General features: G+C 42.2%; 2 protein-coding genes across 3 annotated transcripts; both read right to left on the bottom strand.

Moving 5' to 3' along the window:
• Nucleotides 1-846: 846 nt before the first annotated feature.
• Nucleotides 847-8,606, bottom strand: adora2aa (adenosine A2a receptor a). 2 transcript variants are annotated; one of them, XM_026343843.1, is made up of 3 exons: nt 8,460-8,606; nt 4,609-5,333; nt 847-2,976 (listed from the first exon to the last, which is right to left on the bottom strand). In XM_026343843.1, exons 2-3 carry the CDS (start codon nt 4,944-4,946, stop codon nt 1,941-1,943), a joined length of 1,374 nt encoding a protein of 457 aa, XP_026199628.1. In that variant the 5' UTR covers nt 4,947-5,333; nt 8,460-8,606; the 3' UTR covers nt 847-1,940. The 2 variants fall into 2 exon arrangements, with proteins under 2 accessions (XP_026199628.1, XP_026199629.1); XM_026343844.1 differs by lacking the exon at nt 8,460-8,606 and adding an exon at nt 8,203-8,406.
• Nucleotides 8,607-9,018: 412 nt separating this feature from the next.
• Nucleotides 9,019-26,634, bottom strand: specc1la (sperm antigen with calponin homology and coiled-coil domains 1-like a). Its single transcript, XM_026343402.1, has 16 exons — nt 26,357-26,634; nt 20,150-20,305; nt 19,896-20,031; nt 18,174-19,804; nt 17,561-17,768; nt 17,272-17,345; nt 16,965-17,140; nt 16,578-16,741; nt 16,118-16,236; nt 15,877-15,967; nt 15,248-15,337; nt 15,001-15,160; nt 14,715-14,817; nt 12,965-13,081; nt 12,792-12,851; nt 9,019-11,953 (listed from the first exon to the last, which is right to left on the bottom strand). The coding sequence occupies exons 2-16, from the start codon at nt 20,273-20,275 to the stop codon at nt 11,864-11,866; spliced, it is 3,345 nt and encodes a 1,114-aa protein (XP_026199187.1). The 5' UTR covers nt 20,276-20,305; nt 26,357-26,634; the 3' UTR covers nt 9,019-11,863.
• Nucleotides 26,635-26,860: the final 226 nt, after the last annotated feature.

The following is a 26,860-nucleotide window of genomic DNA, read 5'->3' as shown; positions in this document are numbered from 1 at the left end:
TCAAATCCAAAATGCCAGAAACTGCTATTGTTTAACAAATTAAGCTTTTTTTTTTAAACACATATTGCTTGAAGTGCGACCTTTTTAGATTTCAATACCAGCAAAACTCTTCAGAATTAGTAAATCAGTATATACAGTGTAGTGTATACATACCACACATTACAGCACTACATGAAACACTGAGCTGTCGTGGAGCTTTTGGCCTCTTGGAAGCAGCAAAAACAAGCTGTAAACACAACACTGATAATGTGTTGGCATCCACACACGGAGCACCATGAGGATTGATTTGGTGTTTTAGTCTACCCGTAAAATGTAGTAGTTCTGTTTTAAACTCCATCAAACCACTGTTTTCTGCAGCTTCATTTATAAAACATACGTAAGTATCTTTTGCTACAAATGCTACTGCATTTTCTCTATAAATCTGTGAGTTGTAATAGCCTAAGGTTGAGTCATAGTCTTTACACGACCCCGCTAGAAGACGAGATGTTGTAGCGCTGAGAAGATGAAAATCACGTGAAGTCAGGGGGTCTCTGTGTTAAAAAAGCTTTCAATACCCCTGGGGAAGCTTTCAAAAATGCTCTTAGCCCTGTAACCTGAACTCAGAGGGGAATTGCAATAAAAGCTGGGAAAATAAAGAACTCCATAGATAGTTTGACTGCTTAACTAACCATTTCCCAGAATGAGCAAAGCAGATCCCTCTTCTGGTTCTAGTGAAAAGCCAATGAGAATCCCAGAGCTGTTCCTGCAGCTACTGAATAATGATGCTGAGCATTTCCTGGCCGCTGCTGAATGAAAATACAGTAAGTACAGTTTAAAAATGGGGAGGAATTTATTTAAAGTCAGGACTATGACCCCGCCTGCTTGTACAAATGTAGTAGGTAATACTGTAGCTACACTGGGCCGAGGATGATATAAAACAGAATTTCTTCCATAAATTAGAGTTTTAAATTAAGTTTACAGTGCAATAAGTCACATTCCTTATCAAAGTAATTCCTGTTATCTCCTCCTCATCAAATTATCTGAAAAGTCAACATTTACATGAACATAATCAAACCCAGTCACACTCTTCACACTGACAAACAAGAAATTCAACGCACCACTGGTAGAAATACTGTCGTTTATATTTTAGCTCACATACAGTGTCAAACCAGAACATACACACATACATACACGTCTGCCACAGAGCTGGCATTAAAATAGCAGGAGGCTGAAAGTAAAGGTTCTTTAACAGTATGCAAGAATGCTGGGCAGGTTGGTGGCCCAGTCTGTGCACCTTCCAGTGCTCAGGATGGACTGAATGTAAAATCTAAACGTGGTGTAAGTGATGGTAATTTGGTGATGTGCTTATAATACCTGTTGGTGTTCGGAGCCAGATAGAAATTTAAAAACATTTTTGTCTTCAGTTAAAGCCCCTTTAGTCCGGAGTTGGCAGTATCACATTTACTTGCACACTATGGTGTAGCCTTTCAACCTGCAGTTAAATTAGGAGCGAAGTCATGACAAGCCACAATCAGCATGTTTGTAGTTGTGATATTTTAAGAGGACTTCTGCATATTGCCTGGGTTTTTGGTGGGCCACACAGTTCCACTGATCAAAGTGCATTCATGACATCTGACTGTTCACAAAGAGGATGGAAACCAAGCAAAAAGACTTTAGGCTCTAAGAAGTAGTTAGTTCTTTTTTTTTTTATTATCTTTTTCTTATTTTAGAAAGCAGCATTTTCTTTGAGCCAGTAGCAGTGTGTTCACACTCTTATTCTATTTAAATTAAATAGTGGCAAAGAGATTTAAGTTATCATCTCTGTGACATTCATTGTCCAAAATCTGATCCTGCTCCCCTTTCTGCTGCGGATCAGGACTTACCCCAGACTCACTGCTGCTGAGCTGACTGGGACATTTCGCTGTGAGCCTCCTGAACGTTAGTTAACAGTCCCACCTGCGTCAGGACGCCTTTTCCAGCTCACTAAAGCCGCTCGTACTGTTCTGCTTATTCACCAGCGACACGGCCTGGGCAGGGCCGAGGTTCTGTTTGTCCGTATCATGCACGGCTTCTGATCCTGTGCAGTCATGCTCCTCAAACTGTAGATGGTGACGCACTGCAACTTGAGATTGTCTGAGATCTTGCAGTGGACACGGTCCCGTCTTAGGACAGTGGGAGATGACGACTGAAAGAGGCAGGTTGGATGCTGCCATGAGACCACCCCCTACAGGAGACGTTTGAGTAGGGCAGCGGCAGGAACTTTCACAGCTACTGTTGCTGTGCTCAGAGAAAGGGTCCAAGCTGAGGCCATTCGCCTTGAGTCTGATGGAGTCAGTGATGCTGTTGTATGCAGAGCTCCTACTAATGCGACTCTCCAACAGCTCCTGTTGGCCCAGGATGTGGCGTCGGATGATTTTATGGAAAGTTTGTCGGAACTCCCGGATGCGGTAGGCGTAGATTATTGGGTTGATCACAGAGTTTGCATGGGAGAGAAGAATGGCCAAATTCATAACCAAAAGTGGGGGAGGAGCACACATAGGACAGAAGAGGGTGAAGCAGTTGATGATGTGCAAAGGCAGCCAGCACACTGCAAACAGCCCGACTATAATGGCCAGAGACTTGGCGGCCTGGATCTCTTTCTGTAGCACGGAGCGTGACTTCACCCCGTGAAACGCTTTCATCTCAATCAGTCTGAGCTGGTGGCGAGCCGCCATGAAGATACACAGGTAGATGGCCAGCATCAGCAGCAGGGGGATCAGCACACAGGCAAAAAAGTTCAAGTAGACCATGTACTCCATGACCACCACCTCCTCAAACAGGCAATTCATCAGGCCAGGAGGGCAGGAGCTGTTGGTGCTGCTGGTGCTGCTGGTGCTGTTGTTACCGCTGGACAGCTTGTGCCAGCCCATCATGGGGGTCAGACCGATGACGATGGATAAAACCCAGCAAATGGCGATGATGCCTCGTGCCCTTTCACCTGTCACCAAACTGGTGTACCTGCAGAGGGAGACGACACAAACACCTAGTACAGCCTCTGTACGTCAGCTCAAACCACATCGGAGTTAGAGGTTTGTTCCCAAAGGAACTTTACTAAAATTATCTAGAGCCGTTATTAAAGCTTCCAATAACGTTCGACCTCACATTACATATGAACAGCACACTGAATTAATAATCTTTTGTGTACAGTACGACGTTCAGGTCGACTCGTAATTTTCTCATCACGCTTGACATCACGGAACTAGAAGAGAAAAGATAAACAAACAAAGTCTGTCAGGGCTCCTCAAAGGAAGAGTCTATTTTGAGTGCGCCCGTAGTGCAGTGTGGGAGAGCAGCTGAGATATTTGGCTTGTTTCTATCACATTCTTGAAATGTTAAAGTGCAAAGGTTAATGTTGCAAAAACAACCCCCCCCCCCCCCCCCACACACACACACACACACACACACACACACAAACACAAACACACCCATCAGGGATGCAAAAAACAACGCAGAGAAACTCTCACGTATCCTCAGCAGCAGCAGGAGATGGAGGAGGAGGCGGCGGGTGTGTGAAATGGATTGTTTGAGTCTTGAAAACAGGAAGAGTGAGACTGCCGTCGCTCTGAGGTGAAATATTTTAGCATGATGAGATTACAGCGTGAACTGCGGCATCACTGATAGTCAGTGTGTCATGAGGTGACAGGTCAAATCCATTCCTATTTCATCCCCAGCAAAATGCTCAATCTTACATGACATTAAAAAAATAGTGTGAGAAGTTGTAGAGTTGAGTAACACAGAGGATTCTGTAGAAGCAATTAGAGCGATATTTGTTTGATTGCTCCAGGGGGACACGGTCTCATGGGAGAAACCATTTCTGCACGCATTTATTTAGCCAAGACTTTCTGTGTCAAATGTCATGTCTTTACTGTGAGATGGAAATGAAACGTGACATTTTAATGTGAGACCTCCACTGCCTGGGACTAAGACGGATTAGACAAAACTGAGGAAGAAAACCAAGTTATGGCACATTTGAATACATTCAGTATCTTCCAATATTTCATTAGACTTTTTACTTTCTTACTTTTTCCTTTTTCTTACTTTTTCTTTTTCTTACTTGCTTTTATTTTGCCATCACTTTCTTCTAAGATAGCATTTCTAAATAGTCTATAAGCATTAAGTAATTGTTTTATTTCTGAACCATGAATTATTAGTTTCAGTTCATGTGTTGCCAGGAATAATTTTGTTTGTGGTTTTTAGCTTTAAATTTGGCAATAACCCAGAACAAAACTCATTTTCCTATAAGCCCTCTCCTCTGCAGGCAATAAGGTTAACAAGGCATTACTACCTAGAATTTGTAAAGCACTGATGGATATTTTCAATGGCTACTTCATTGATTTGTAAACTGTGGGTCTAGTTTGTGGAGCACATGTACATTAATGGCATTAAACTTGCCTTGGCCTTCGCTGTGATAGCTGAAATGCTCTTGCAGGTTAATGGTGTATCAGGTTGACCAAAACTACAACCCTGACAGTAAGAGCAACCTGATGACATGATCTGAAGCACGTTGCCCTTTGACCATTAGCAAAGCCACTACAGTAGTAACAACTTGTTTTATATATATGTATTATCTACTTGTCTCTAAATCATTACCTGAGTGGTATCTTGATCGCGATGTAACGGTCTATGGCAATGGCCAGCAGGCTGAAGATGGAGTTCTGTGTGAGAACCAGCACGAAGCAGGCGATGAACAGGCAGCCATAGAAGTTGGAGCAGAAGCCGGTGCTGATGACGATGGCGAAGGGAATGGCCAGGACTCCCACGGCGATGTCTGCCACTGCCAGTGACACCACGAAGAAGTTGGTGATGCTCTGCAGGTTGCTGTTGACGGCCACAGCCCAGCAGACCAGCACATTACCCAGCACAGAGAACACGGCAATCAGCAGCTCCACGACGATGTAGACGGCAGATGCGGTGGAGTCGTCAGGCATGGTGAGACAAACGGCGAGGTCACTGATGAGGAGGGAGGACGCCTCGCCTCAACGACCATAGCTGCAGCCTGGCAGCCTCTGCGCTCAGCCTCCTCACACCTCCAATAGCATCCGCCAGAGTCAACAAGCAGCTGGGGCAACTCTATTACACCTGCTCCACCCAAACAGCTGATGAAGAGGTTTACTCAGCAGCAGAATAATCTATCATTGCTCCTAACTCCAGACTCAGGACTCAGTTGCCTCCATTCTCTTCTGATGAAAAAAACTCTCCTTTGCTGAAAGCCCCCCCACCCCACCCCTGCGTCCTTCCCCTCAGTGGTCTTTCCCATAAACTTCTTGAGGGGCTGAGATGATGCCAGAAACGCACATCACTGGAGCATGATGTCACTGGAGACGAGGAGGTGCAGAAATGAAAAAGAGGAAATGCTTTTACAATAAAGGAAGTGAATTTCAACAGACACGCACTTTAAACAACATATGTGTTTGGTACCAGAGTGATAAGATTATTACATTTCACATACTGGCCTAAGCAGCTTCACCAAAAACACCAAAAGCATTTTTACAATGACTTCTTTTCTTTTTTGACTTTGACTTCAGTCACATTTTTGAATCCAGTCCTTAAATGGTTGTTGGAGTTCCCACTAAAACGAAATGGCTAGAAGCTGAAGAGCTTCCGAAGGAGAGCGTACCAAACACTACAGCAGCAGCTTCCATGAAAATAATACAAAACCAGCATTAGTTTGTCAAAACGGTTTGGTTTGGAGAGCTACTGGTTGATGAATTCGTCTATAAACTGCCTCTGTTCACCCTGGAGAGAAGTGGAGACTTGATATTAGCAAACCATAGGCCATAAAAGGTATAGAAAACAGATTCCCTTGGAGTTCCCTCAAAGGGAATCTGTTTTAAGAGGTTACATTAAGTTTTAGGAGATAGCAGCTGTGCTGGAACACAGAGGTCTTTGCGCTCCCAGTCAGGCTTATCCCTTTGGGTCTGATGAGACCTTTTCATTAATACCGAAGAGTTGTTATTTCAAGAACGATAGTTATCAGGAGGGTTTTTTTTATTCGGTCTATTTGGCTTACAAAGAAAGGTTTCGTTGGTCTATTTCCTCTGAGCCCAGAGTATTTGTTTGTCTTGATGTCAGGGAAGTTTGGCTTTAATAGTGCAGTGTATTTTTTTTCTATGATTTGTGCAGTAGCAGTGCATCCGAAACACAAATCCCCAAGGAAATAATGAAACCAGCTGCTTGTGACATAAGAAACAATTAATAGGAAACTAGACAAAGTCTTTCTTAAGGACAGACTAAAGTTAATATTAGAGCATGGATATTGTTCCAAAATGCATTCAGTCCTTCATTATCTAGACATGCTTATCCTTGAAGGGCTGCGGGGCTGCTGGAGCCTATCCCCGCTATCCTTGGGCATAACGTGGGGTACAACCTGGACAGCTCAACGGTCTATCTCAGAGCTGACATACACTCACATTCTCACGTATACAGACAATTTAGAGTCTTCACTTAACCTACCTACACGTCCCTGAGTTGTGGAGTCTGTGGACTTGGTGAGGGGAATCCGTGCAGACACGAGAACAAACAAACTATGCAAATGAAAAGTATCTTTGTCTCAATCAAGGATTATATGTACCCTTTACACTGCTTTTAAAGTTTGAGTGACTTTGCCCCAAACCTGGCACACCAAGAGAACAACAATCACTTCACTGCACTTCACGTGCCACGCAGAACAGGCACAGGAGAACCCGACGTCAAACGTTGGCTTCCTGATGACAGACACTAGTCTATGCTCATAGTGACGGCACAGCGATTAGAGTCCCCCCTAGTGATGTGTTCATGAGCCTGACACTGACATCACCACGAGCTGCGGGGCGAGTACCACACCAAGTAACGGAGTAACCATCAGAAACGCTGGGGTTAGTTTGTGACATGGTTGAGCTGACCTTCTTCCTGTTCTACTTAGAGCCACTCACTACAGTTAAACTCACATTAACGCATCACACGGAGAAAACAGACTCTGTCACAACAGATACACATTTAAAGATGTGTTCAGTCATTCAAGTTCTAAACAAGCAACAAACAGTAGTAGGAACCACTCTGTGTTCAAGTCCAACTCATCCTACACGTTATTACCGTCAGACGTGGCATGTAACTAAGTACATTTACTAAAGTACTGCATTTAAGTTCAATTTTGAGGTACTTGTACTTTACTGGAGTATTTCCATTTTCTGTTACTTTTACTCCACTATGTTCATTCAACATGATTCATTCATTATTCCTAGTTTATTATTACTATTATTATTAATTAATTTTTAAATCTAATTACATTCCTATAAAATGCTGAAGAATTCATTTATGGATGAACCTCCTGTCACTATGTAAGTTTGCCAAATTCAGGTTCAGCTTTACCGACAGTCTGTAGGAAACAGCAGATCTTAGTCAGAGTTCTCACCTCCACTACACTTTATTACTACATGTAATTTATCACCAGCATCACATTTTACATTGTTTAATATACAACTCTTTCACTTTTCTTCTTAAAGAAAAATTTGGAGCATGTACTTTAATACTTTTAGTTACATGCCATAAAAAACTACTGCCTGCTTACAGATCATACAGAAAAATGAAATGCCCCACTATTCATAGAAAAGTGCAAGAATGTCAGCTGTACGTCAAATTCAGATTAACTAAGAAGTATATCTTCACAATCAAACTTTCTGTAAAACCCAACACTGGGCTAAACAGCAGCAACTTATCTCTGTCTATAGAAAAAATGTTGAGGTGCTTCTATATTTAATAAAAAAATAAAAGAAACCTTAAAGAAACTGTGCTGTGAAGGTGGATTTCTCCTGGTGTGCAGTCACTTGGTTCTACACCCTCTCTCTACCTCTGATGATCTGTTTTGCTCTGGGCTCAGTTTGTACTCGGTTTGGACCATATTTAATCCTGGTTGATTCAAACCTGTCTAACCCTGATTTGGGAACTGACTCAGTCTTAAACAAGTTTTCTAAGTAAATACAGTAAAAGCTCCAAACACTAGGAAGAAGGAAGAAGATGATGAAACAAACATGGTAATCAGGCAACTAGAACAAGCAAAAGCCCCATGTTAGTTGATCTTTTAATTTAGATTTTACACCTTTATAGTCAATAACAAGGTTTTAGAAAAGGTGCATTGCATAAGTACAATGGGAACTACTTGTTGCAGCATTATTTAGCAGGTGGTATTAGGGAAGTTTTTAGGTTTACCTGTGAGTTACAGCCTGAGACCTGCACCACACTACTTCACCTTAACCTGTCTGTTGCCACTGAGGAGGAAACGAGCAGCCGGTGTAGGACATGTTGTACCAGATGTATCCTGAGCACATGTTTGATGAAGAGCTGACACCTCTTCACACGGTCCACGCATGAAGAGCGATCAAACTCAACATGATGCACACTGATGTCATGAAGGACTCACCGACCTGCACAACAACAAACTGTCCCTGTCAAAGAGAAGGACTCACCTCGTTATTGAAGTGTCCTCTGTCTGACGAGCTGCTCGTTAAGTGACAGCCTGCACATGATGCGTTTCACTTCCCTCTGACAACTGATGTTGTAAAACTTCTTCAGTGTGTTTGAAGCGCTCCTCACCTCCTCCTCCTCCTCCTCCCACCACCACCCAAGAGACGTGACTACGTTCAAGTCCAGGAAATAAGTCGCACTGACTTCGTCTCTCTCGCGAAAACACATCGAGGCTGAAGTCGAGTCTGCTTCTGCTTCCTCTCCAGGGGCGGATCAGTCAGTCCGCAGAGAGCACGATGAGTCTGTGGTGACACATCAGACCTGCTGAGTCGACTTTCACATGTAGCCATCCGTTTTCTTTCACTTGGAGACAGATGATTATCCAGAGATCAGTCAGTGCCAGAGCCTTGTGACCGTTTATTCATCATTTACTGTAAGTGGACTGAAATGTAGCTCAGCTGAAGCCACCTGCTGAGACAATAACTGTTGTCTGTGTGAGTGGTATTTTAATATTTATCACTGGCAGAAGAAAGAAAGCAACATAACAGCAGACAAGCAGTGACTTTTCTTTTTTAATACAACTCACTCATCATAGTGTGCACATAATACTGTAGCTTAGTCCCTTCACAAATACAAATACACACTCATGTATTCCAACTGCTTTACATTTGCCAAGGGAACATTTCAGCACTGCATGTAGTGTGAGGAGGATCTTCTCCTAGAAAAAAATATAGTCCACACCTAAAACAATACGTAGCATGGAGCTTTTTAAAAATAAAAAGGCAACTTGGAAACAACAGGACAAACTGAAGCAGGTTCAGTGAAATTCTCAGAGCTGCTTCAAGTAAACAAAGAAAACTAAAAGTAGCGTGACCCAGCAAAAATAATATGCACATGTTCACATTTGCTTTGCTCGTTGTGGTAAAGCCGTAAACTTAAAGGAGCATCGTGTCAGGTTCCAAACAACGTAACAATGTCCCTCGTGTGGAGGTGGAATGTGTTTCCTAGCTTCTGCCAGCCGTCTGGTTTCTCCTCAGCAGGCCTGACTCAGTGTTCATCAATCACTCCACATCAACACTTGCTGGACCTTGTTAAGTCCCGAGATCACCAAAGCAGGATGAAAACACCTTCCGCGTCCAGGGGTTGAGCGGCATTTACGTCTTTTTGTGCCTCTCTGATTGCTCCTGTCGGGAGCAATAAAGCACTTGGGTCCAGTGGTAGAATTGAGCAGAACACAATAAAACAGCTGGCTGATGATTGTCAGCATCAAAGTGTCACCCCCCCACAAAATTAAACAAAAACATCAGCCAGCACTTTCAAAATGTCCATAAATAACTCACTCACACTCGCTCTTGTGCACAAACAGACACAGACAGTGTCACTGGCCTGGTCTAATGCAGCTGTGCACGTCTGTGGTGATGTGGGTTAGCAAACAGCACGACGCAGTGATGCTGCTATTGACACCAACTGGCAGCTTCATCTGATCCACATCAAAACAATGTGTGTGTGCGTCACCTTCAGCAGACACATGAGGGAATTCAATCAGTTTCCCAAAAATGCTCCATCACCCTCACACGCTGTTAGTGCTCCTCGAGAGACACAAACAGGAAGCAGCTTCTTTTAGAAGCCATTTCCACGTTTCGCTGAGGAGAGATAACCACAGTTTGGAAACAGAAACTTTGACTAAAACTGTTAAGGCAAAGAAATATGGAATTAAAAAAAGCTTATCTCAGTGCAGCTACTTGTAATTTGTGTGTAATAAATTCCTATACACTTCAGACACACACACGCACGCACACACACAAAGCAATGATCTCACTACAGATATCGGAAATCATGCAAATAAATACAGTGAACTTGGTATTTGGAGGCACAGTTGACACAGCAGTAGAGTAATGCTGCTGAGTGAAACTGGAGGGCTGGAAAGTATCTGAGCAGTAATGGTTAGTGATACCAGGAATTTCAAAAACATCCGAACACAGCATCAATATTACCACACGCATACGCACAGGTCAATGGCACAATGAATTCTTCAATCGCTTGTGCATATTTTGTCATTTATGTGCAAAACAAATGGTTTTGTAACATTTGCTGATGTTAAGAAACTAGTTTTAGGAAATATGCTTATTCACTGTCTAGCAGAGTCAGTTCAAATGAGAAGATCTGTGTTGTCCATATGATTATAAAGCAGCAAGTTAGCTTAGCTGTTGTAGAAATGGGTTTGCCTTTGCTGGTTTCCAAAAGCTAGAGCACATGTTTGTCCAACGTAAACTCCCATATATAAGCGAGACAGCAGAAGTTTAAGGCTCTCTGATTGAAACAGAACGTATCACTCAAAACACCTTTTGTCAAATAGCTAAACTGCTGCTCAGTCGTATTCTATTTTGCTTGTAACGGACTGATGTAGTGTACTGGATGTGCCTAAGGAGAAACTCAAATTGGCAAACATAGGCCTGCAAAACTCACAATTGCTATACATTTGTAAGAGTAGTACGTCAATAATAGTAATGCACCTTCATGATTCTATTAGTGAAAAACCATCATAAGAATGTGTAAGTGTTGATTAACAAAACGTGAAGGTGAACATAGCATATTTCTGTGCTTGAAAAAAGCAGTCACTCGTGATGAGATGCGGATGTAGCAGCTGTCTGCAGCATCGGTTTCTCCTGGTGACCAACACATCAACGATTGGAAGGCAGACAGCCCTGTCTCCTAGTCTCCTGCATCCAAACTCACACAGGCACTTTGTCCATTGAAAGAGAGGCATCTTTATCAAACTGTAACGTCCGGAAGACTTGGTGCAAAATAAATGCTGCGTCTGTCTGAATTCCTTTCACAGGTAATTTTCAGGGGGAATTCCAACATTTCTAACTTTTGGTTTGTGGTTGTGCAGTTGTGTGTAGAGCACAAAAGACGAAAAACAAAAAAAAAAAACAACAACACTGACTAGTTATGTAAAGTCAGGTTTTGCCAGAATTCCCCTTGAACAGATTGGACTGGGTTTAGGAATATTTGTGAGGAAAAGCCAGATAAAAGGCACAGACTTGGTTCCTTTTCCACGGTGCTCCTTCAGATATGATCTGAAGGCAAAGTGGATTTAGTGATTGTTCATTTCACACTTGGTTCCCCAGGTTTCCGACAGAGTCACATCTCATGGCTTACTAGAGTAAGAGCAGACGTACAGTGAAGCCCTTAGACTACAGCTCTACACAAAGCGCTTCTTACGCTGTGCTGGAAGGATGTGTGTCTTATGATCTTCTGGGACTGACATGCAGTATGACTGGGTGGTGTTGTGGTATGGAGGGACAAAGGGTGAGTGTGTGTTGAGCGAGGTATAACAATTAAGCATCGAGTTGAGCTTTGTGTTACTCTGATTGTGCTGCAGGAGCAGGATGAGATAGTGAAGTCAGGTCTCAAAGTACTTGTAGATGGCTGTGACATAAGTCATGACACTTTGCCAGTCCGGCCTCTCTGTGTGCACCATCTCATTTATGTCCTGCAACAGAGAAAGACAGAGTGAAGGACAGTTAATACTGACAACTAAGCAAAATTTAATACCGTCTTCATAGTAACTGAGCAGACGCCATCCACAAATAAAGGCACATGTTAGGGCTAAAACGCCACAGAAGAAATACTGCAATTGCACCTTGAGTCAAGAATTTCCTGTCAAACTACCAAGATCAAAAAAGAACCTTTGGAATCAAAATGCTGTCCAAAGAAATCATTGGAAACATGTAGACGAGGCACAGACATAAAATTAAAAACATACATCCCCTCACATTTTAACATTAGTGCAGGCTTTTCTGTATAGTGTTTATGTATTAAACCCTTCCCTTTAGAGGAACAATTTGACATTTCAGGAAATGTGGTATTTGCCTGATTGCTAACAGGAAACGATGGGAAACAGCTAGTCCGGGTCTAATTAAAGTTAACCAGCAATAATACTGTTAACCAGCAACACTTACTTAATTGTATTTTTACCAATAGCTAGTGGAAAAATGAAAGTTATGAGGGTTTGATGGACACAGACAGATGTTTCTGAAGTTAAAAGCACAACTATAGCTCACACACAACTGCAATAGAGGGTGTAGATCACTGGTAAATGAGTCATTTTAGTAGTTGAAACATATTTACATTGTGAGTTAGGAGGTCTCAGAAAGGACTGGAAGAAAATTTATTATCTGGATTATAATCTTCCAAAAGGGCAGGAATCAATCACCTATGCCAAGGCTCCTGTACACAATGCTCAGAGTACACACAATCCATTCTTTATATAAAGAATAAATATTTCTATTAGTCACAGTAAAGCACTTTTTGATATACAATAAGCTTACCAAAGTGCATTTGATGCCCACACTCTCTGCAGCCTGGAATGCTAAGGTGAAGTTTCTCCTCTGAGGGAAAGATGAGAGAATCAAAGCATATGTCCAACAACATTCATGAACAAAGTGTTAATTATGAGAAGTTTGGGGTTTTAAATGGGGTTTTTCCTCTCATGTCTACTTGCCTTGTCTTGGCTGGTGAGCTCCTGGTAGGGGATGTGTGCAGGCAGGTAGGTGTGAAGCACAGCGCAGAAGGCCAGGCCATCATTCCAGCTGCTGCTGAAGTTTGTGATGTCGATGTTCTGAAAAACACAGCGAGGATCCATTTATAGTCCAGAAAAATAAATAAATAAATGGAAAACCAATTTGTGGGACTGATTCGAGCTAAGAGGGTACCGCATTTTATCCTGGGTCATGAATGTCACTGCCAGCTGCTGAACAGTTTTAAACATCACTACTAAAATATATGATACTCACAATAAATTCAGTTGCCATGGAGCTATTTAAAATTATTTAAAGACAACAACAGCAGCTCAACCTGATGATGGTTCTGGGATTTTATATGCAGTATCAACATGACTCATCCATATCTCATGTATCATCAATTTCATCATCAACCGTCATCCTTGTTTAAAACCGAATATTTATAGCACCCTGAAAACAACGACCAAGCATTTATGCAATTAGAGGCTTGAGTCTACTCACTATCAGAAGTACAGTCTAAATAGTACAAAACGATTTGCACAAGGTTACATGTTTCTGGCAGCTAGGCATCATACAGGATGTGCCAAATGTTGCACACTTCCTGAAGGTGCCATGGTAACCACAACTATGAGTTAAAGGTATAAACAATACACCAAGAGGCTATAGACACACTTGCCGATTGCCAATTAAGGTATTTCTAGGTGAATACTTAAGGCGTTTATTATCTCTGCACATGTTTAGACAGGTGTTCTTCAGTTTCTTCAAAAGAGACTGCACTGCAGTCAACAAATGCACAGCGCAACAGTGCAACCATTGCACTAGACTTAAATGAAAGGTAAAAATGACAAGAAAAGCCGCAATAACATGGCCTCAAACCCTGTTCTTGCTACTAATTATAGCAGCCTTCTTTCTAAAATGCCCCCATTTTGCATTTATTTTTTACATGACGGTTGTACTTTTTTTAAACTCTCAATTTTTTTTTCCATTAAGAAGCTACACCGCATAAATCATAAGCACAGCATAGGTAGCTTGCTTAGGGACAGTTCAACAGACAAAACAACAGACCCGCTGACAGCGGGTCCTTTCCCTCTTCACTGTGCAGTCATCCATCATGAGGTGCTGTTAGCTTTCTGTATGTACTTGTCAAATAAACTTTTTTAATTTATTTGTTATCATCTGCCCCCATCAACATCAATGAAATATGCTGTATGTATTACAAATGAACTATCACTAACGGGAAAAAACTCTCCCAGACACGTTTTCACTCATTCTTATTTTAGTTACAAAACATCGGCTCATCTCATTTTTGATGAGAACTGGCTTCATGCCACAAAATTTATATCTGAACCACCCTGTGTGATCCAGGACAATTCATGCAGATCTACTACGAATAACCTGTTCTTTCCTGCCACCATCATTTTTATTGACACTACTAACCCCTTTTTTCTAAATCTTAACACTGATGGCAGTGACACAGAAACATATATGTGTTTGTGTGGTGCAGAGTTGGTGTTAAGTGTAAAGTACTATCTTACATTAGAAAACGTTTTCATTACACTGTTATTGTCAGACTCGCTAGTCCGTGCTTTCTATTCCATTTGTAAACCTTGCACCTGCAGTACCACAGTATCACAACAAGCAGACATGAGGAGCTGCAGAAAACCTAGTGACACTTTCTATTGTATGGGATCACAGCAAGTGGTAAACTGTATGTATAGGATGGTAACCTACCTGGTAGCCTTCAGTCTTCTTCTGGCACCACTTTAGCAGAGCATTTCTCTTGGAGCCTCCATACTCTCTGGCCAGTGCTGACAGCGGGTCCTTTCTCTCTTCTCTGTAACAAACCCACAGAAGGAACATGTAAGCCAACACTGCTTTAAAAGATTTACTCTGTCCGAGTGATGAGCAAGCTATATGGTAAACATGTTTCCTTCACTTGGGCTGTATGTGTTGACCAATCACAACTACAGTATGAAGAGAGTCAGGTAAAGGTGAGTCAATGCTCTCAACGAGGTACCTTAGGCGGCTTCGTGCTGTGGGGGTGATGGAGGCGGTGGGAGAGGAGGAGGACAGGGAGAGAGGAGAGGAGGCTGCGCTCATAGCCATCAGGGAGGTTGATGAGGACCCATCTGGACCTGACATTTCCCTCTTTATTTCCTCACTGCTTCTACGGGAGACTACTCAAGAACAAGAGAGATGATTTTACGTTTTTACACTGAACTGGAAACTGACTTATTGCTTAGAACTTCACTAGCATCTCCAACCTGAGATTGCCTTGGTCGAGTCCATGTTGGAGACCCTCTGGAGGACAGATTGAGGTCGGCTAGTCGAGGTTCCCCTGAGAAGGTGCTCAGCTGTGGATACGTCAGAGAATTTTCATTACATACAGTAACCAGGTTTCAATAAGGGACTTCCTCTTAATAACATAAGATGGGGTCTGAGAGCCACATTCCAGCCCTCTGAGTCCAGGGAATACCGACACACGAGGCCGACTCACTCAGCAAGAAAACAATAAATCAGGGAAAAATAAACAGAGCTTTGTAGACTACAGCCAAGTCTGCACGTCCACATGAAACACTTGAACTCAGCACTGGAGAAAAATGAACTGAAGGAAATTCTACAGAATCTGGTAGTCCGTAAAAATTGCATTTGTGTACCACAAACTGGATAACTCCGAAGTCCTGGCCTGTGGGGAAAACCATCCCTTTGGTTTACTGTCACGCTAGTTAACTGGTTACAGAGGACAAGTACAGCAGAGGACAGACATTTAGCACACAGGCATTTCCTCGGTGTGACCCATATCTAACAGTGCAGTCTGCACTTCCAGGTATTTATTCATTCATTTTACAGAACACAAAATATACTTAAATTGTCACTGAGACAAATGGCTCACCTGGCATGGTCATGTCTGTGTAGCTGGGCCTCTTGTCGCTCAGTGACGAGAGGGGCTTTGCTGATGACATGGACCCACTAATGGAGTGTCTCTGAAACAAATAACCGCTTACTATATTAGAAACTCTGGCAATTGAAGCTAAATTACAAAGCATAACCACTAAAACAACGTAGAATGGTACGGTAACAGAAGAAAATGTGGATTTCAGCAACATATTCACAATGAGCTTTTCCTTGAGCACCTGTATGGGTGAAACAGCGGCTGCTGGAGGTGTCTTCATGGGACTGGGACTGAGGGGAGTGCGTGGTAACGGGGTAGCTGGGGCTGTTGGAGTCACAGTGGCACCATTGGAAGGTGGACCTAAGGTAACATGGCAGACGACAGTTAGGCAGTTGCTTATGTCAGATCTGCTCCACACAAGCAACTAAAAAGCCCCTTATGTAATGCACTGCACTGAAAACCTCATCTACAAAACATTTCTGAATACACTCTGAGCTACAAACAAAAAGTTTGTATTCATAGAAATGTCTCAGTTTGTTTACTCGCTGAAATGTAATCAAAGAGTACTAGGACAAAGACGGATTTAGCACACTGTGTAAGAAGCTAGACTTATAGCAATCAGGACAAAAAAATATACAGATTCATAAGCAATAAAGGTAGAAAGGTGAGGACAGCAGAGGATATTATGAATATTGTGGCACCTTGTGAGGCACTGTCGAAGCTCTTAATGAGTGTTTTGACAGTAGGTGAGGGCTCTGAGGAGGTGGAGGATCGTCTGCTGAGACCCATCCCCTGTCTGAGAGCAGCCAGGTCTCTCTCCACTGCATTCATGTAGTTATACACTCTGCCTCTCTCCTCCTCCTGCCTGAAAAATAAAGTACTCTGTTTAGCATGAAAAGTTTGAGACAATTATGGGGCAAATGAAATTCATAATGTATTATTTACACGTGTGTGTGTGTGTGTGTGTGTGTGTGTGTTTTGTGTGTGTGTGTGTGTAATAACTGCATTGATGAAACTTCCCTTCCTTTTGTTCAAAATTGTTAGACTATATCAGTGTGACTGCTAGGGCACTACCACATCTCACTTACTTGCGGCTCTTGACCTCATCCAGCTCCTTGCTCAGCTTCTCGTTCTTCTCCTGGGCTTCCTGCAGCCGGCGGCGAAGGTCTCCAATCTCTTCCTGCGCTTCTGACTTGATGTCATTAGCAATGACAACAGCGGTCTGCAGATCAGCCTGGAACTGACGCCACTCCATTGACTCCTCCTGCACATATGTACACACAAACAGCAGAGAGTTGAACATTATTTAGGCTTAATGATTAATTAGATGATTAAACTATTTTTCTAAATGGAGGGACAGCTGGCCTTTAAAGTTGACAAGTGCAGTGCCTTTACCCTCAGTCTGCGGTGAAGAATTTTAATCTCTCTCTCCATGTCGTGCTTCTGGTCCTGCAGCTTCTTCACAGAGTCTGAGATGGGAAGAAGACTCTTGTTGATGATATTAATATCACCAGGCAACAGAACAGGCTGATTCAATAACACATTGTTAAGGAAATTAGGTGGTGTTTCACAAGCATTTTATGGCAAGAGATCAAAAGCTTTGAGATATGGAGCATGATAAATATTAATACAAACCAGTTACCACAGCAGATGTGGGTTGTGGTGTGCATTTCAAGCCACTTACTCTCAAGGTCTGTTATGATGAGGTTGTCGTGGAGTTTAAGAGCTCGGTGCTGCTCCACTTCATCCTCCAGCTCAAAAATGGTTTCCTTCATGTCTGCGATCTCGGTGTCTTTCTCTTGCAACTCCATGCGCTGTTTCTCCAGGGCACGCTCCTGCTCAGCCATCTGCTGCTGCACCTGCTCCTGGAAGTCTCTGTATTCCCTGTCCAGCTGTGCACACAGGATGAAGATTATCCTTCATTTAATTATTAACAAACCACAAGTAATTAGTATGTTAAACATAGCTTCAATTATGTCAATTTATTTTAAAAGAGATACATTGTGTACAGTGTGCGTCTTTACTACACAGTTGTCCCCTGCTTAGTGTTTTGTTGGTGATGTATAAACAAGGAATGCGTACTATTCTTAAAAAATTTGCGACATTTGTGAAATTAAATCTGGCACTGATCCATAGACAATAAAAGGTGAACTCATTTCATGACCCAAAAATTCTTTCCAGAATGCATACACCCAAGATTAAAGTTAATTAGTTAATTCAACATTAATCAGGTCAAACACCTCAATTTAGAATCTCGTGGCTTCAGAAATGATGACTGATGCCCCACAACAACTAACCTTGCTGAATGTCTCTTGCAGCTGGTTGAGTTCGCTGTGGGCCTCTTCCAGCTCCTCGTGCATTTTTGCCGCTTTGGCCTCGGCCTCCTCTTTCCCCAGCCGTATGCCTTCCAACAGCTGGCAAATGTCATTTTTGTCCCCCGCAGTGTGAAGCGAGTAAAGCTCGGCAACTCTCTGCCTCTCCTGGTCCAGCTGGGCTCTGCAGCGGCTGAGCTCTGCCTGGTCGTTGCTCACTGCTGCCTTATACTCCTCAAGAGCGGCAGCCATTGCGAGCCGGTCCTGTCTCTCTGACTCCATGATGCGCTCCATCTGGTGGTTCCTCTCCTTCAGGGCGCCAATCATCTCTTGGGCCTCAGCGTTGTCCTGTTCGGCCATCTTTAAGGTGTTGGAGAGATGTTGTTGAACCCCCAACAGCTGCTCTCTCTCAAAGCGGGCATTGTCTGCCAGGTCTGCGTAGCGCTGCTCTAGCTCCATGTAGCGGCCACTCTTGATGTCCTCCTCAAGCGCATACGATATGTGATGTTCATCTAGCAAAGAGCGCAGGTATTCAATTTGGCGACCATAGAGCTCCAACTTGTCGCTCTGCTGGCACAAGGAGTCCATGAGGATCACTTTCTCTTCACCGAGCCGCTCATTCTCTCCGTTCAGCTCCTGGGTGATCTGCTGCAGGTCAGCCAGCTCCTGTAGTGTGGCCTGAAGCTCCTCAGCAGTGCTGTGCTGGTTCTCTTCCATCTGATGGATGCGCTCTGTCAGACAGGCCACTGACACCTCACTTGCATTGCCACTGCTGCCCCTCCGTGAGCGCTCCCTACTGGGAGCACATTCAGATTCTGATGAGGAGGAGGCTCCAGAGGGGGCATCCAAAGCATCGTCACTGGAGGTGACCGCCTGGTAGACCTCGCTGGATTCACTGTCAAGGTTGTCCACTGAGCCTCCATGCTGGTGTCCTGTGAGCAGATCTTCTAAAGAGCCAGGGGCAGAGCCTTCGACTGAGGAGGTGAGGGTACCTGTGCCTCCACCGTCACTCTGCACACTGCCTGCTGCCAGGTCTGGGCTCAGGGAGGTGTAGCTGAACAGTTTGTCAGAGCTGTCAAGCCTCTGCTCCAGAGAGAAGCCCAGTGCATTGAGCCGGTCTTTCAGCATACGGTTCTCACTCTTTAGCAGGTTAAGCTCCTCTCTGATGGCCTGGTTCTGCTCCTGTAAGAGGATCAGAGTGGACTCCACATCAGCTGCTGTAATGCCTGAAACCTGAGGCTTCGCTTCCTCCCCAGGCTCTTCCAGAGGGGCCACTTCTTTCCCTCCCAGTCCAAGCTGTGCCCTCATGTCCCTCAGCTCACTGCGCAGGTGTAGGATCTCCACATCTTTGCTCTTAGCTAAACCCAACAAGTCTTTTACTTTGGCCTCTAGAGCCACTTTATCGCTGATCTGGCCGTCTGATTTAGACTTGCTCATACGACCCTCAGACTCTGCCAGGATTTGGCTGCGCGAGCGCTTCCCTGAGGCCACATCCCCTGCTACAGCCCCTGATACCAACTGCTTCTTAGCAGCTGAAGTCCTGGATGTCCGAAGACGGTCTCTTGATGAATTTGGCTCCTTGGAAGTTGAGGATGTCGTACGCTTGAATGAAGTACCTAGTGTGGACAGAAAAAGATAATCCTTAAACATAAAATAAGAAAAGGAAACAAATTTTACAGACATCTTGAAATGAAATATTAGATATACCTGAAGTTGTCTTTGGCTTGCTGTCTACGTTGCTAGCACTAGTCCCAATAGAGGCAGTCCTCTTGGTCTTAACAGCACTACTTGATGCAGGATTCCCTCCAGCCATGGCTGCTAAAAGATCATCATTGCTTTTAACCTGAAAATACAAAATGACATCACATTCACTTACACACAAGCAAATTTAATTAATTAAAAAATGCAGCTACAGCAGCATATATCCACTGTTCATCAGCCCATCACCTGACAAGTCTTACCTTAGACAGAGGTGCAGTGGCGGTGCTCTTGGTTGTAGGTTTTCCGGTGCCAACGCTAGACCCACCTTCTGCCTTGCCTCGATCTCCGCTCGCCTTACTCACCACTGGCCGGCTTGACTTCTTCATACTGAGCTCTCAGAGGCTGATACATTTACTCTGTACAAAAAGGAGGGAGGAGGAAAGGTAATGTATGTCAGTGTACTGTTGGTGAGTTCCAATTTTCCATGGAAGAGGAATTGTTTCCACTGAAGCCATTCTCTAAACACTTAAAAACACACTAAATAGCTGAGCACTTCTAAAAACCTGATTTTATGATTGCCCAAGATATCTGGTATTTGGGAGGTAGTGGATCATTCTGTTTTTGCATCTGATTCCTAAAATAATTATCATATGCCAGTGTTGTGGTTTAAAATGCTGTTTATTGTTGTTTACATCACGATATTTGGGCTCTTGTGTGGTACTTTACCATTTAGATCAGTGTATCCTCACTGAAGTTACATTTGGTAGCCGTTTTGGCAGCTGTACGACCACCCCAGATACAGGGAGATAAGATAAACACTAAGCAGGAGCTGTTCAGAGGTCACCCAGTACCTCCACTAGATGGCCCTCGTGTGTTTGTGATAACTCAGTGAGGAGTGAAGGTTAAAAGGTTTAGTTTAATCTCTGTGGGTGGCTGTTGGTATCTGTATTTATTTATTTGTGGGAAGAATGTGGTCTTACAGGCTACTCCTTAGTGCAGGCAAAGAGAAGCAAAAGGGGGGGGTGTTCTTGTATTGTGTAGACAATCATGATCAGCAGAGCCAAAAAAGGAAAAACGGGTTCTTTCATAGATCAAAGTGAAAGCTCATTTTTTGTGAAGCAAAAATGTGAGTCCGTTAGTCTGCTACCCACCGACCAGGCCTGCAGTCGTTTCGCATTTAATATTGTACTTCCAAGAAATCATTTAGTGTCACATTCGTGCAAGACATACCAGCCACACCACAATCACAGTTAACTCAGTTTAAACAACCTGACAACCCTAATAACAATTTAATGAGGGCACATTCTTGAATACAAGTTGGTAGGGTGCAATTCAAAATGTGTATTGAATTAGCAACACATGATACAAAAATATTCTCTTAAACTAATGAAGCACATATAACTACTATGGAGCTGTCCAAAGCAATTCTGCCAATAAACTACATTCATTTGGCAGAGTACAAAGTGCTAAAACTGGCTCTGGCCAAATAAGAAAGCTTTGTATATATCAGAGGAGGCATTATTCAGTATTGTTCAAGTGTTCAGGTCTGCAGAGAACCTGACTTGATGCCACGATAGCAAACAAAAGTGATTTGGGACACAGCTGGAGACAAAGAATAAGTACTTTAGCACAGACTTGGGCGTCCTGAAGCTCTCTATAGAGGAAAAAGTGAGCTGAAGTGATTTATTATGGACAGGAAACCCAGCTACAATCTATCTCTGAGTCAGTCCTCTGTTGTTTCCTGAGAAAAAGTTTGTTGTTTGGATATGGACATAAATATAATTAAATCACAGCAGTAAAATCTGAATTTAAATAGAACGCTGGGAGAAACTGTAATTCACTGACTGAAACGCAGCTTAATACCCAGTCTAAAAAATGAATCAACAATTTCAACATGATTTAGTTGGATCGCAGGAAGAGCTTGCACTTTTCCTCTCTGCTGATAAACCCGGAGAATCTAAAATAACCTGCTAGTGAACCACAACTTGCACTTTTAACAAAAACAAATACTTTACTAATAGATTTCAGCTGCATTTCCTATGCACAGGTGTTAGTTTAAATGTGTCATCCTGGCCCAAATCTTCCACAGACTCCTCATGGAAATTCACCGGTCTCTGCCAAGACTGTATTTATTTGGCTTGTTATTTCTGTCAGGTTAACCTTGGCCTCTAGTGACGCAGATTTTGAGTGTTTAGCTACATCTACTTCATATAATCAAACCACAAAAACTAACACAGTTTTAGCCTTTGAGTAAAGTTGTATAGAGTTTAATTGTACTTATAGACAATAATGTGGGTTTTTTAAAGTTGCAAGATTTCAGATATTCACACCAAAAAAATATGTCTACTAACTGCTTGTTAAAAAACTTTTGTCACAAACAATCAGACCATAGACAGTTTTGTGTAAGTTAAAGGCTGCAAGCAAACAACACAAACAGTCCTCCTGCCTCCCATGGAGGAAATTACGAATAATGTGTCTCAGCTGTTGACGATCCAGCTGTGTGGCTCCTCTAGTGCAGACATATGTTTACTGATATGGGCCTGTACTGCAGTTACTGAAGTTACAGTAAAAGTACATTTTCACACAATGCTCAGAAGTGTGCATCAGTTGTCTGTCTGTGTCGTTTGCTAGTTTAAAAGGTCTTTTATAAGCTTATACAAATCTTATTTAGAGGTTTCATGCTATGGCCATGATTTAAGAACATGTGTTTTCTCACGTCTGCACAGTTATCATAACATCTTGGAGGAACCAAGACATTACACGTTGACAGGCTTTATTTAAGTTACTTATACACTGGACCTATAAATAATTGTTGGGAAATGTTTGGTTGTTCTTCAGTCAGCTATGACCATCAGCACTTCAACAATCCTGCATTCAATTCAAGCAAAATGGCCAAAGTTTAGCTTCTCTTTTGTGTGAAGGTGATGTTTATCTTTTTAATGGGATAGTAAACTGAATATCTTTATCTAAATCTTTACATAATCGTTTTATTGCTTCACATGTAACTTGTATGGAGGTAGTGCCCTTATTGGGCTATTACTGAGTGCAATATTGTGGTATTCAAATTACAAGTCTCTGTTGCAATGTAATATCAATGTCTTTCTCCCTTCATTAACTATACACATATGTTGCATAGAGAATCAAATATATTAAAATATCTTATTTGCTTGACTGCCTAATAAAGCTTTAATAAAGCTTTTTATTTATGCAGGTTTTGTTGCCTCATATTGTATCAAGGGTTTTCTTTAGGAATATCTGGAATATTTCCTCCCCATTTCTTTTACCATATGTTAACTGTCCAGTTTTCTTTATTATTTGTCTTTTTATATGCCTCTCAAACTAATAATTTGACTTAACAAAGCATTAATCGGACAAAACACGCTTCTTGTGACATCTCCTTGAACTTCACGAAATTATGACAACACAGCTTTTACCATTTTCAGATCCATTACAGACCAAATGATGAATCACAAAAATAACAAGCAGATTACTGATCGTGACATAATGACTGACAATGTTCACTGACAAACCATGTGGGCATACAGGAAACAATAAAAGTTGCATAACACCACTACAACTGTTACCTTTATACTACATGCCACCAAGCAAGCTAACTTTTCTCTAACTTGAGATACAACAGGATGCAGCTTATTATGTCCTAGAAACTAAATATTACAGAATTTGAGGTAAGAATAAGCATGCTAGGGTATAACTCGTCTGGACCCTTTTTTTTCTTAACCTCTCTTTCTTATCTGTATTGCCTGGGGTTGGTATTTGTATCTCTACAGGCGTAAATTTACCCATAGCACATATGTTTCAGTTCTGCAGAGCATATTCCCAAAGCACTGACATGTGCACTCAACAACTTGCTAGTTTCTGAATAGCTGAATGTGTGTCAAAGCAGATGTCTGAAAGAGAGACCTGCCAGCTAGAGAGCAACACTTTTTATTGGATCTGAATAGACATGGGAGAACAGACTGGGGACCAACAGAGCAGCTAAATGAGGCAGAGTCAGCTGCCTTTTCTTTCTGTCTTGCTAAAAAAAATAAAAAATCTCCTCAGTTTAACAAAGAAACAACAAAACAACTTTCATGATGGTTCCACATTACTGGGCACATTCAACAGTATTGTGATGTCTTCACACATTGTGATGTCTTTATGTTTAAATATATGCCACTTAGTTGATAAACAGCACAGAAATAAAAAGGCAACAGTGCATTAGGTTCGACTGACACTAGCAGGCCTTTTCATAAATATTAGCCAAGGTGATTCACTGCCAACTGCATATGTCTGCTGAGGAGCTACTATTTGGAATCTACAACATTAAAGGGACCAGATGGACATGTATATTTAAAATGAAATAATCATGTCTATTAAATGTGAAAAAGTCGCTGTTTTTCTTCCACAATCCTGTGTAACCTCAGCTTAGCCATAAAGCCGTTATGTGCTGCAGAATGCCAGCTGCTCCACACCAGCCTAGAAACCAATAACACTTGTCCTGATTCAAATTAAATAGAGCTAAGGTATTTGATTTCACAGTTAATGAATGTGATGGATCTGATCCAACACTGGCCAAAGGAACAAGTGTGCATAATGTTCCTTTACAGAAAGCTGAACAAAAGCAAGTCACATAGACAGGGAGTGATGAAGAAACTGTCTAGAAAAAAATGGTGGTGGGGGTAGTAGTGGTCTAGTAATTCATAAATAGTCCTGCTGCTCGCTTTCCTTACTCATGCTTAACTGTGGGGAGGCGCTTCCTTGCCATAACATCAGCTTCCTGTGGTGGCGTCTCCAGTTTAAAAAAAAAAAAAAAAAAAGGAAAAAGTGAAGCCCACAAGGGTGACTGTGTGTACAAAGACAAGCAGGCACCAGTCTGCCTCAGACAGAGTAGTCACTGTCACACACTAAATTACATTGACCAGAATATGGCTCACAATTAATACACTGTAACCCAATCAGTTAAGTCAATGTAAACAGTGTAGCCTTCAGTCAACTGATATTTCAGTATTTCAATCCTACTACACTATTCTGGTGAAATAATCAACCCGGCATTGTAGATTTAATCAAGACTTTATAGATCAGTGGTGTGTTTGTGAGGTTTCAATAACATCCCACTTCACTGACACACTGTGTGGAAGACCTATCCCGTAAACAGATTACTTTCCCTGTTATTCAGTTTCCCGTGGGATCAAAGTTTTCCCAAAAAATACTTCTCTAAAAGCATCACAGTGACCACATACAGCCAAGTAATAAGTCATATCTCCTGGATATTGATTTAAAGAGTGGATTGTGAAATATATCTCTATCCAAGATATTCCAGGAAAGTCGGAAAACATCTGTGGTTGACTCTGGTTAAGAAGAGATTACTTTAAATGAAATAAGTATGCAAGAGACACAGATTCACACACAGACGCAAGAGCTCTCCAATTGTATACCGTTTGGACCACTTACAATCCACATCACTTCATTGTTGACTTTTCTCAGGGGGATGGCAAATTTACATTGTTCTTGGCTAACGTTACAGCTACATTAGCACCATCACGGCTAACTGTGTATTATTTAACTACAAAAGCACAAGCTTTACGGACCAAACCTGTTAGACAAAGACACCTATCCCAACCTATGGCGTGAGCAACCTTTGCTAATATCATTATAGAGACTAAATGGCAACTTCAAATCAAGGAGAAATACCAGCTTTCTAGTTAGCTAGCTAGAAGGTCAGGCACGCAGAGAATGTCAGTAATTGCACTTCCTGTTTCGCCAAACGCTTTCACAACAAAAGCACTAAGATACGCACGTAAGCACAACCGAAACTATAAACGAAACGAAAACGAAAATATTTGAACTTCTGATGAAATATACATATATAGATATACAGCTAGAACGTGGCATCGATTATTAAAAAAAAGATACAAACATCCAATACGGTTTAATATCCCAAACTTTTAAAGCCAGCTGAAAACCAAACTAGACGTTGTATGCCTTGAAACTATTACTCATCATATGTAGGTTCTCAAATGACAAATACCTTCTAGAAAAATGTTACAATTGCCCTTAAATAGTATTAATTTTATTATAAAACATGTTTATTACCATTAACTGACAACACATTGTGAATGATGAAGTCTGAGGCAACATGTCAAGACGTCGTGAAGATTTATTTTGAAATGATTCATAGCGCAGTTGATACTGACTTTTACTACCTTGACAGTCGAACTAAAATCTGTCCTAAGGGTTAAAACAACAACTATCATTATATTTTAACCAATAAAACAAGCACAGCTAGCCTACGAAGCTAACCTAACTTTAGAAAAGGTTTGTGTGTTTCTTCTTAGTCAGTTCGCGTTAATTCACCCCAGCTGTCAGTAAGCAAAGCTAAAGTAGCTAATGCTATCGCTAGGCTAACAATGTGAGCATAGCCGGCAAAAAGGCAGCGCTCTGACAGTAAGATAATAAAATACTCATACCTGGGGTGTTACTTTTCCATCTTAGATAGACTACTGACGGTCCATTGAACGTCCATTTGCGCTCGCTAAGATTTCGGTCATCTCAAAACTTCAGAGGGCAGCAGGCGGCATCGCTTTCTGATGTCGGCTCCTCTCTGGTGGCAGCAGCCGGATGATCCTCTGCCCCCTCCTCTGGTTGCATCACCTCAACATCATCACCCTCTCCACAGGAGCGGCCGAGGACAGCCTGCAGGACGTTTAAATACACAGGGGTTCGTTCACTGTGGTCTCCACATTACTTCTGGAGCTGGTCCGGCAGTCTACTGAGCATCTCACGCCCCTTTAAGCTAATCACCGAGGAGGAAACAGGACAAATACTGTACTATATACTGCATATTACTACTACTGCTACTACTTCAGTGTGTATTCTCACATTAGGGACAAAGCCTGGACTAATGGATCATACAGGAGACCAAATGCCAAAAGCCCTGACTCTGTGAGAACAAATATTTTCAGTTTTAAATA

The sequence above is a fragment of the Anabas testudineus genome, chromosome 9 (assembly GCF_900324465.2).
Source record: "Anabas testudineus chromosome 9, fAnaTes1.2, whole genome shotgun sequence".
In the NCBI taxonomy this organism is placed as follows: Eukaryota; Metazoa; Chordata; class Actinopteri; order Anabantiformes; family Anabantidae; genus Anabas; species Anabas testudineus.
This window is presented reverse-complemented; position numbering and strand designations above follow the sequence as displayed.

What these genes read in the sequence shown, in the direction of transcription:
- adora2aa (XM_026343843.1), bottom strand. Translation starts at nt 4,946, where the DNA reads ATGCCTGACGACTCCACCGCATCTGCCGTCTACATCGTCGTGGAGCTG. An exon ending in GCGATCAAGATACCACTCAG is followed by an intron (nt 2,977 to 4,608) that starts GTAATGATTTAG and finishes CTCCCTCTGCAG; the next exon opens with GTACACCAGTTTGGTGACAG.
- specc1la (XM_026343402.1), bottom strand. Translation starts at nt 20,275, where the DNA reads ATGAAGAAGTCAAGCCGGCCAGTGGTGAGTAAGGCGAGCGGAGATCGA. An exon ending in CAAGCCAAAGACAACTTCAG is followed by an intron (nt 19,805 to 19,895) that starts GTATATCTAATA and finishes TGTCCACACTAG; the next exon opens with GTACTTCATTCAAGCGTACG. An exon ending in CTCGACCAAGGCAATCTCAG is followed by an intron (nt 15,161 to 15,247) that starts GTTGGAGATGCT and finishes GTTCTTGAGTAG; the next exon opens with TCTCCCGTAGAAGCAGTGAG.